General features: G+C 54.6%; 1 protein-coding gene across 1 annotated transcript in view; it reads right to left on the bottom strand.

The window, feature by feature from the left end:
• Nucleotides 1–2,460: 2,460 nt before the first annotated feature.
• The window catches only part of LAMC3 (laminin subunit gamma 3), a 67,635-nt gene continuing 58,918 nt past the window's right edge, over nucleotides 2,461–11,177 (bottom strand). Inside the window, exons 25-28 of the mRNA XM_061433861.1 lie at nucleotides 9,251–9,450; nucleotides 7,839–7,985; nucleotides 7,652–7,751; nucleotides 2,461–4,038 (exon numbers count right to left, since the gene is read on the bottom strand). Coding sequence (XP_061289845.1) covers nucleotides 3,788–4,038; nucleotides 7,652–7,751; nucleotides 7,839–7,985; nucleotides 9,251–9,450 — 698 coding nt within the window. The 3' untranslated portion in view covers nucleotides 2,461–3,787. The remainder of the gene's footprint in view (nucleotides 4,039–7,651; nucleotides 7,752–7,838; nucleotides 7,986–9,250; nucleotides 9,451–11,177) is intronic.

Genomic DNA, 11,177 nt, shown 5'->3' with positions numbered 1-11,177 from the left:
CTACTTAGGGTTTGGATATAGGCCAGATGTGTGACCTTGGGCAAGGTACTTGACCTCTCTAATCCTCAGTCTCCTGGTCTGCAGAATGGAGGAAACAATGCTTCTCACCCAGCTGGGGCTGTTATAAATTTTATTACCATGAGGGTGGTTTAAGCAGGTAGGAGTTATAACCCTGGGTTAAAAGGAAATGATTCGTCTGGACGCCAGAGAAGAGGGCGGACTTAGAATGCTTGTTGTTTTAGTCGCTAAGTCGTGTCCAGCTCTTTTTCGACACCATGGACTATAGCCCACCAGGCTCCTCTTTCCGTGGGATTTCCCAGGCAAGAATACTGGAGTGGGTTGCCATTTCCTCCTCCAGGGCATCTTCCCGACCCAGGGATCGAACCCACATCTCGTGCATGGCAGGCAGGTTCTTTACCTCAGCCACTAGGGAAGCCCCATAGTATAGGCCCATCCCTGGGTGGGCCCGAACCAGCAACCTTTCGGGTAACATCCAAACTTAGAATGGGGCCCTGATCATGCACTTCCTGATCCAGGCTCAGACAGCTGGTTGCCCTGGGTGTTGAGCTGCTTGGTTCAGCAGGGCAAAGGCTGCCCTGTCTTCCACTGCTTAGCTGCTGGGCTGCATGCCTAGCCAGATGTTCAGCAACTGCCACATTCCACCCAGCCACAGCCCCACCTCTGGGGCCAGAGAACGGCTCTCCACACCAAGCATGCCTGGACTGCATGAGTCATGAGATGTCAGGCCCGAGGTATGTCACCACGGAACAGAGAAGAGGCCTGTTCTCCACCCGTCGGGGATGCTGGGATAGGGCTTTGCTGAGCCCCGCATGGCTTGGGCAGATAAAAGTGGAATGCCAAGAGCAGGCAACAGAGCAGCTGTGTGCCTCTGTCAGCCAGGAAGAGGGGTTGGGGGCATCAGACCCTGCCCTAGAGGTCTTCAAAGAACCCCTATCTCCTTGGCACCACTTACACAGGCATCAATCATCAAACTCTTGGGAGAGTGAAACCCTCCTGTTTTGGCCTCCCAACCCAGATCTACCTGCTCACTCCTCGGGTCACTGCTGTGCACCATGTCACCCCCACCCCCCACCCCCCACCCCTGGCCTCAGTTTTTGGTTTCTCCATGGAGAAGCACATCTCTTCTCTGAATGCTGTCCCTTAGAGGTTGGCAGAGATGGGAGAGGCACAGCCCAGCTCTCATTACGGCCTTGGGCCCAGAAAGAAAGGAAGTGTCAAAATGTTAGTCACTCAGTTGTGTCCAACTCTTGTGACCCTATGATATTGTAGCCCGCCAGGATTCTTCAGGCAAGAATACTGGAGTGGGTTGCCCTTCCCTTCGCCAGGGGATCTTCCTGACCCAGGGATCGAACCTGGGTCTCCTGCACTGCAGGCAGATTCTTTACCATCTGAGCCACCAGGGAAGCTCAGAGAGACCCTTGTTATTCTGATCAGGAGTAGGGGAATCTGGTTGAGCTGGGTTGGTCTCTCATGGAAAGCTGGAATCAGGACAGTTTCTAGCCTGTCTCTGCCAAGCATCTGACCTGATGACAAGTCAACAGAGGGGCCACAGTGGGTCTGGGTGGAGGCGGTAGGGGTAGTGAGGACATTCTCTTCCATCAAAGCACAGGAAAAGCAAAGAAAGCTGCTTTGTGGAGAGGAAGAAAGTAAACGCAGAGAGAGCAGAGGCAGAGAACAAGGGGAGAGACAGAAAGGAGGGGAGAGGTAAGCCTCCAGCCCCTGGCCACAAACCCCCCTTTTCTGCTTAAACCAGAGCAGGAGGGGGGTGGTCCTTGTGGTCAAGAGCCCTGACTGAGCATGTGCCAGAATCCCACCCTCAACCTGGGTTCCCAGAGTGACCCGTGCAGGCCAGGCCCCCACCCTGCAAATGCTGGGCTGCTGCCCACTCTCCTGCCTGGAATGTTCCCTGCTGTCTCCCCACCCTTTGAGGCCTGGCCCCAAGCCCTCCTCTCCTCACTTGGGTCCCTCCCTGAGCCTTCCTGCACCACTGGATGCCGGTGTTGAGTTCCTTTCCTGCCTCAGTGTCTCCAGCCTGAGCCAGGGGTCAGCTGAGAACCTCTCTGCACCCCACCCCACATACTACCCCAGCCCCTGTGAAAGTGTGAAAGTGTTAGTCACTCAGCGGTGTCTGACCCCATGGAATTCTCCAGGCAAGAATACTGGAATGGGTAGCTATGGCCTTTTCCAGGGGATCTTCCTGACCCAGGGATCTAAGCTGGGTCTCCCGCATCACAAGTAATTTTTTTTACTGTCTGAGCCACCAGAGAAGCCCCCTCCCAGCCCCGAGACTTTGTCTAATAAGCCCCTTGGAGCAGAGAGGAGAGGGCAGATGGCTGGGGTCGCAGGACCCCTGCGGAGTCCCTGCGATGGGAAGACACTGGCAAAGCCGGTGGTCTCAGCTCTGCCATTGTCCTAGCCCCTCATGTAGACCGAGAGGCATCACCGAATGTGCTGCCACCCACTCGCTGGGTGTACCCACAGCCCAGGCCCCTGCTGGACCAGTGGCACGCCACCAGCTAGTAAGGGAGTCCTTTATTACCGCGTTAAACAGAACTGGTCAAACAGAGTTGGTCTGAGCTGCTGCCTGTCGCCCCTGCTGGGGGCAGGGGAGGCAGGAAGGGCATTGGGAAGGGACTAGGCTCCTCCCTGTGCCAGGCGCCCACCCTCCCAGTGCCAGGACCCTGCCATCTGCTGGAAGAGGGCCCGGGGAAGGGTAAGAGAGCCAGGAGGAGATGCCGAGACTCCTGGGCAGAGGTCGGCAGGGGGCCTGGCCGCATGGGGATTCCCCGGCATGACAGGGTAGAAAGGCAGCCAGGCCTCCCTGCCCAGCACCTGGCGGGGCCTGCCTTGTGGCAGGTGGGGCCGCAGGGCTGCGGGGCCAGTTTGGGAAGTATTGATCGGTCAAAGGCCAACCAGGGTTGGCAGGGTCACAAAGAGCTCCAAAACCCAGGCCCTCTCAGGCCATGAGACCCAGCTCTTTGGACAGGCCAGGACCCTTTAAAGGGTCATGACCCTAAAAGGGGCCGCGAGCCCAGGGTGGGCGGTTCCTTTAGTGAGTGCGACCCAGTCCCAGGATCTTGAGAAGGGAGGCACTCCTTGAAACCAACAACGAGGCCCCTTCCCAGGGTGGGCCACACCCCGGCCGGCCGGCCAAGCAAGCAGGCTGCCCTAGGGCCCCAGGAGCCCTGGGCCTCAGCTTCCTCTGATGAGAAGCCTTGGCATCTTGCATCTCTTGACCTGCCTGGTCCCTCGGCTGGGCTGTGTGTTCGTGGTGGATGACAGATAGGTCAGGGGTGGGGGCGCTACAGGACAGAGGGCAGGTCTGGAGCTGCGGGCTCCAGCTGAACCCGCCCTGGATCTCTGCAGATGGCCCCCGACTCAGCCTCCTGGGTACCGACCCTGCCCGGGTATGTCGGTGTCACAGGGTGTTCAGAGTCCAGCGGGGAGGCGCAACACACGCGGATGGACTAGTTCATGTGTGTGCTGTGCACACTCGCAGGTGCCCACACGTACCTGTGCGTGTGCAGGCGTGTACGGCGAGGGAGTGCACGCTGTTGGGGGTGTGCACACCGTAGCCGCCTGCGTGAGCTCTGAATGCACACTCACTCCTGCCGGAGGGGAGGGGGTGTGAGCACGGACTCGGGAGGGTGCCAGGCAGCAGGCTCTGGTGGGTGTGTCTGCACAGCACACCTGCGGGGGTATGCAGGCCCTGGGCCAGGGAGGGGGGCACCTCGGGGTCTGGGGGCACCTCAGGGCCCAGCAGCCCTCACTGCCAGCTGGCACAGCTCTCGGGCAGGCTGTGCAGGATGGCCTCCAAGTTCTGCTTGTCGGCGCGGATCTCTGAGAGGTCGTTCTCGAAGCTCTGGATCTGCAGCTCCTGCAGCTTGGACTCCTGCTCCAAGAGGCTCAGTTTCCCCTGCAGGGCCCCCGGGGGACCCAGCCGCAGCCTCAGACGCTCCAGTGCCCACTGGGTCTCGTTCAGGGCCCTGGCTGGGGCTCTGTGGGTGTCTAGCGACCCTGGACAGAAGAGCATAGACAGCCTCAGGGAGGGGGCTGGCTCCCCACCCCTGGAGGGCCCTCCCCAACCCCAAATTTTCAGGATGCCAACTGCCCCACCAGCTACCAGGAAAGCAAGAGCCCAAGAGGGCAGCGTGGTGAGGTAGGTGAGGGCCTGGGCTGGGTTTGTACCCCACCAAGCTTATGTGCTTAGAAAGCTGAGCGCAGAAGAATTGATGCTTTTGAACTGTGGTGTTGGAGAAGACTCTTGAGAGTCCCTTGGACTGCAAGGAGATCCAATCAGTCCATCCTAAAGGAGATCAGTCCTGGGTATTCATTGGAAGGACTGATGTTGAAGCTGAAGCTCCAGTACTTTGGCCACCTGATGCAAAGAGCTGACTCGTGTGAAAAGATCCTGATGCTGGGAAAGATTGAGGGCAGGAGGAGAAGGGGACGACAGAGGATGAGATGGTTGGATGGCATCACTGACTCAATGGACATGAGTTTGGGTAAACTCTGAGAGTTGGTGATGGATAGGGAGGCCTGGCGTGCTGTGGTTCATGGGGTCACAAAGAGTCGGACACGACTGAGCGATTGAACTGACTGACTGACTGAAGCTTATATGCCAACCTTGGAAGTTTTCCTCAGGTGGCATGGAGAAGCTGTTAAGCTTTGGTACTGGTATTACTTTTACTGTTAAAGAAGAGAAGACCTTGGGTGAGTCCTGAGCCCCGGTTTCCTCATCTACAAAGCAGCGTGTGTGACAGAGAGGTCCCCACGTGTCTGCTGGCTCCCCCAAGCGGTCGATTCTCTGAGAGCGAATGCTTATGGATGGATTTCACCTGGGATGCAGGGACACCAGGTGAAAAGAAAGGTCTCTGGCATGAGAATGAGGGGGCGTGGGACAGGAGGGGCTGCAGGCCTGGGAAGCGGGCAGTGGGGGTCTAGTCCTGGCCCTGGGGCCTGGATTAGCTCTGCTGCTTGGGGTGAAGGACTTCCCCCGGAGCCTCTCCAAGTGTGAAACGAGGTGGGTGGGGCCGGGTGCTCACCTAGGAACTTGGTGATGATGGTGGCATGGAATCCACCGGCTGTCTCCCCTGCCTGGGCTTTGTCAGCTTGTCATTAAGGTGACACTCAACAGGAAGACAGCTGAGCCAAGTGGGAGAGTGGTGGAGACAAGGAAACAAATTCTAAATGGCATTTTAAAAATTAATTAATCAGGCCGTGTCCGGTCTTAGTCGCAGCACGTGGGATTTTTCGATCTTCGTTTCGGCATGCAGGATCTTTAGTTGCGGCCACACAAACGCTTGGTTGCCGCCTGTGGGATCCAGTCCCCTGACTGGGGATTAAACTCAGGCCCCCTACGCACAGTCTTAGCCACTGGACCACCATAAAGGAAGTCCCCTAAATGGCTTTGAATCCCACAGGACCCCACAGGCTCCCGTGGCCCTGAGTTTCCTGGGCCATGAAGGCTGGGTTGGAGGGCAGGCAGCTGTAGCAGCTGAGCCCGGGCTGGGAAGACGCAGAGGGAAGATGCTCCCAGCAAAGACCCTCAGAGGCCCCACCATCCACCGGAAAGTCCAAACAGCCTGGCCTCGGAGAAGCGTACAGCCTCCGCTCTGCCTGCCCAGCTGGATCTCCTGGGGGTGGGGACAGGGTCCAGGTGTGCGTGGTCACTCCTGCACCTCCGGGTCAACCCCAGTGCCAGCGTAAATGAGTGAATGACAACAGTGGTGAGAATGGCTTTACCCACACACAGCGTTTGATTCAGGCTGGGCTGAATCGTGTCCAGTGTGCTGAGTTCTTGTGGGTATAGACTCGTGGCTACAAGTGGACACACTCTGAGTCAAGTCAGACCTGAGCGTGACCCACTGACTGGCTGTGGAACCCCGGGCACGTTATTTAAATTCCCTGTGCTTCGGTTTCCTCATCTGCAGAATAGCAAGAGCATCAGGATCATTGGCTGGAAAGGTTCAAATGAGATCCGACCGTGTGTGCAAATAGCTGAGTGGGGGTCTGGTGTCCAGGCGAAATGCAGAACATGCTGATTTCCCTTTGGCTTATTGACAGTGAGAATTGAAATGCATGCTATCCCATGGACAAACCTTGAGGATGTCACACTGAGTGAAATAGACCAGGCACAAGAGGAAACACACTGTATGATTCCACTTAGGTGAGGTGCCTACAACGCCAAATTCACAGAGACAGATGCTGGAACAGGGGTTGCCAGGGGCTGGGGGTGGGGGACTGGGCTTTGTGTATAATGCAGACAGGCTTCATCTTGGCATGATGAAAAAGTTCTGGAGATGGGTGGTGGTGATGGGCCACATGGGAAGGTGAATGTTGTACCCAACGCCATTCAAATGTATGCTGAAAAATGGTTAAAATGGCAAATTTAATGTTTTGTGTGTTTTAAAACGGCATGCTGTTCACTTCAGCAGTGAAAATCGCTCAGTCGTGTCTGACTCTTTGTGACCCCATGGACTGTAGTCCATGGAATTCTCCAGGCCAGAATATTGGAGTGGGTAGCCTTTCCCTTCTCCAGGGGATCTTCCCAACCCAGGGATCAAACCCAGGTCTCCTGTATTGCAGGTGGATTCTATACCAGCTGAGCCACAAGGGAAGCCCAAGAATACTCAAATGGGTAGCTTATCCCTTCTCCAGAGGATCTTCCCGACCTAGGAATCGAACCAGGGCCTCCTGCATTGCAGGCAGATTCTTTACCAACTGAGCTACCAGCGAAGCCAACTGCTTCCCTGAAGTTCACTGAAGTTTAGCACTTCAGCCTAACTGCTATCAGGCAGTCGAGCCCCTCACCCCTGCTCGAGGGCTCCGCATCCTGGGGGCTGTCCCCTTCATGATTTACTGACTCATCACAGTTCCCAGGTGGCACTAGCAGTAAAGAACCCACCTGCCAATGTAGGAGATGTAAGAGACGTGGGTTCGATCCCTGGGTTGGGAAGATCCCCTGGAGGAGGACATGGCAACCCACTCCAGTATTTTTGCCTGGAGAATCCCATGGACAGAGGAGCCTGGCAGGCTACAGTCCATGGGGTCACAAAGAGTTGGACACGACTGAAGCGACTGAGCACACAGGCACGCACACGCCACACTGTGTGGCAAGCACTCTGTAAATTACCCTCTGTGACCCCATTTCACAGACTGGGTGACTGAGGCTCAGAGAGGGTGAGTGATTTTCCTAAGATCTCACAGCCCAGGAAGGCAAAGTGCCAGACCTGAATCCTGGTCTATCTGATCCCAAGCCAGCAGCTGGTCCCCAGTGCTACGCTTGCTCTTGTGACATTCTCTCTCCTTCTCTGAGATCCTCAACCACTGAGGGCGGATCCAGTCACCTGGTGCCTACAGGTGTTGTGCAGGTAGTGAGTGTTCCCTCCTCCTGACTAGCAGCCCCTGGAGGCACAAAGTGAGCTTGTTTCTAGACCCCAACCCTGCCTTATGTGAGGGGGCCTGGAGCAGTTACAAATGCTTGCAATTGACCACAAGGCTCAGGATGCGGGAAGCAATGGATAGGAGGGCTAGGAGACAACCTTCCCCTGGACTGGGCCTCACAGAAAGATCCCAGAGGTGTGCCAGGGACCCAGGGGGCCAGGGCCCGGCCGTGGGGTTTCCTTACCCAGCCTGGCGAGCAGCTCCAACAAGGCTTTGATGTCCTTCTCCAGAGAGGTGCGTGACTCCCGGATCTGCCGTTCCATCTGGCTCAGCCCGGCACCATCCTTTTGAGGGGCAGGGGGAAAGGAAAAGCTTGAGCGGCTCCCAGCTGGTTCCCGGGACCAGGAGGAAAAGGCATGGGGGTCTCGTACCCACTCAGCCGCCTCCAGCTCCTGTCTGTGTGCTTCTGAGGCCAGCAGCTGCCGGGAGGCCAGTCCGAGGGTCGCCCGCGTCTGGCTGGAGAGCCGGCTAGCCCGGCGGTGTTCCTGCTTCCCTGCCCTCAGCAAGGCCTTGGCGAGCTGTTGGTGGGAGGCAGCAGAGAGGGGAGGGTGAGTGGAAGAAGTCCTTTTCCTTTTTTAAGTTTGTTTGTTTGTTTTTTTAATGTGGATCATTTTTTGAAGTCTTTACTAAATGTACTACAATATTGCTACTATTTTATGGATTTTTTTTTTTTTTATATTTTGGCTGCGAGACATATGGGATCTTAGCCCCACATCCAGAGACTGAACCTCCCACCCCCGGTACTGGAAGGTGAAGTTTTAACCACTGGACTGCCAGGGAAGTCCCCAAGAGAGTCCTTTTAGAGGTAAAGGATATTAATGGTCATCATGCCAAGTGGTCATCACTTTACTTCATCACTTCACGATCATTTATTTGTTTGCTCATTCACTCATTCATTCAACAGGTATGTACCAGATGCTGGCACAGTGTAGGTTGCTGGACTCTACCCATTTCTCCTCTGAGGAGAAACTCCAGCTATTTCACAGATGGGGAATCAGAGCTGCAGAGGAGAGGAGCTGGCTGAAATCGAAATGACAGGACCAGAAACCAAGCCTGGGGGCGCCTGCAAACCCAGCACTTTCTCTAGGCAGCTGTGAAGGCAGTTTAGGGGACTTCCCTGGTGGCCCAGTGGTTAAGAATCTGCCTTGCAATACAGGGGACACGGGTTTGATCCTCGGTCAGGAAACTGAGATCCCACAGGCCTCGGAGCAAATAAGTCCACATATCACGACTACTGAAGCCCGAGTGCCACAACTACAGAGTCTGTGCACCGCAATGAAAGATCCCGAGTGCTGCAACTAACACCCCATTCAGTCAAATTAATTAATTTTTTAAAAAGAATACACTTAAAAAAATAAAGGCAGTTCACTTGGGACCCAAGCAACAAAGCCAGTGAAGGTGCTGGGGAGACTCACATCAATTCAAATTTGGCCCCAATTAAACAAGAAAAGCTGAGAGGTTTAGGGAGTAGAGCCCAACACACCGAGGTGTGAGTCCTGCTCATGTGATTGAAGCCACTGAACCAGGCTGGCCTGAGGGTCCCGCCCATCCCATGGGGACTGCAGTGACATCTCTTTCATGCAAAATCAACAGGGTCACCCGTGTAAAGCTCCAGAGCTCAGAGCCTGGGAGCCCCTGGTAAGTGCAGAGTACTCAGCATTGCACACAGAAGGGAGCAAATGTGTGAGGGCAGCTGCCCCACAGAAGGGCACCTCCTCTATGCTACTCCTCCCCCAGGCCCAGAAGACACGGATGCCGCAGGAGTCACGTCCCTGGCCCTGACCTTGGCACTGTCCTGGGCCAGCAGCTCGGCTTCCCTGCCCTTCTGCTTGGCCCTGGAGGAGACAGAAGCTGCATCTCCCAGCATCCTCTCTGCCTGCTTGGTCTTCTTTCTCGAGTCTGCAAGGATCCTGTCCTGGACGATAGCCGCCTTCCTCCTCAGCGCGGCCTGGTCCTTGGGCCGAGGAAACCTTGGCTTCATTCCTGTAAACCCAGCCGAGGCTGTGTCAGGAGGGCTGGGCTCACGCCTGGAGAGCCCGACAGGAGGTCCCCACCGGAAGCTGACCGTCCCCAGACCCTCGGACAATGTGAGCAGAGGAGTGAGACACACGAGATCTGCGTGTGTTACTTCTCAGGATCACCCAGGAAAAACCTAAATGAGACATAGTGCTCTGTGAGTGTAAAGATTGACGTGATACTATGATATCAGATTGGCCAAAAAGTTGGTTGCATGAGTGTGTGCTCAGTCTTGTCTGACTCTGTGACCCCATCGACTGTATGTAGCCTGCCCGGCTCCTCTGTCCATGGAATTTCCCAGGCAAAAATACTGGAGAGGGTTGAGATTTCCTCCTCCAGGGGATTTTCCTGACCCAGAGATCGAACCAAAGTCTCTTGAGTCTCCTACATTGGTAGGTGGATTCTGTACCACTGAACCAGTTGGGAGGATCTTGTTTTCGGTTATGGAATATCTTATGGAAAAACTCAAATGGACTTTTGGGCCAACTCTATTTACAAGTCACAGGATTACATGATGGTCAATGCCTGGGCCAGTGGAGATGGGAGCCACAGCCCGGTATATAGAAAGATCCACCCAGTTCTTTGTTTTTATGGACCACCCATTTCTACAAAGGCTGTGAGGCAGCTTATCATGATAGATCAACTGGACCATTAAAATGAAAAACCAAGGGCCATAGGTAACTTGGAGGATGAGGAAGAGTGAGAAGTGCCAGAAAACAGGACCATGCCAGTGCAGGGCCAGATGCTCTGTCCACCAGTTAGCCTCCTCGCAGCCAAGACAAAAGGGGAAATTCGACAGTTCACACGGATTTTATTATCTAATAAAAGGCAGTGTCTCTCCATAGAGAAAGACTTCTCCCTTTCCTTTGAGATCAAATGCTAAGGGAAATTTATCCCAAGGGGTACTGATGATTGTAGTTGTTGCTCAGTTGCTAAGTCGTGTCGGACCCTTTGCAACCCCATGGACTACAGCACGCCAGGCTCCTCTGTCTTCCACTGTCTCCTGGAGCTTGCTCACTCAAATTCATGTACATTGAGTGGGTGATACTATCTAACCATCTAACCATCTCATTCTGGGCCGCCCCCCATGGTAGACAAAGTAAAATTTTAAAAAGAATCAAGCCTTATAATTTTCAAGGACGTAATAGTACATAACCATTCTATGAGGATAATCCAAAGGTTAGATCTATTTTGCTTCTTGTACACAAAAAACCGGTGTTTCTTAAAGGGCACGCTGGGGAGTCCTAATTCTACAGGGTGTTGAGAAATGCTAGGGCATAATGTCAACTAAGTTTATATGAAGTGAACCCGAGGCACTTCCCTGGTGGTCGGTGGTTAAGAATCTGCGCTTCCACTGCAGGGGGCACAGTTTCAATCCCTGATGGGGGAACTATCCCGCATGCTCCATGGAGGCACGCCAATAAAAAGTGAACCTGTTTTTTTTATTGCAGGACTTCTCAGAGCCTTTAGTATTCTCAGGTGCGCACTGCAAGGCCTCAGGGACATCTACAGCACGTTCCATTTCTTAAACTTATTTGAACACAAACCCTCTCTTGGCGGAACAGTTACAGGCTAAGGGCTGTTCCACATTTCATGCAGCAGAATTTCCTTTCTTGGTCTACTCATCTGTAAAATGGGGGCACTTGGCCTCATTTTCCTAAAGTTCAAGAGAGACTTGGACTGGCATCAACCTA

The sequence above is a fragment of the Bos javanicus genome, chromosome 11 (genome assembly GCF_032452875.1).
Source record: "Bos javanicus breed banteng chromosome 11, ARS-OSU_banteng_1.0, whole genome shotgun sequence".
NCBI classification, from domain to species: domain Eukaryota; kingdom Metazoa; phylum Chordata; class Mammalia; order Artiodactyla; family Bovidae; genus Bos; species Bos javanicus.
The sequence above is the reverse complement of the archived record's forward strand: the minus strand, read 5'-3'. Positions and strand labels throughout refer to the sequence as shown.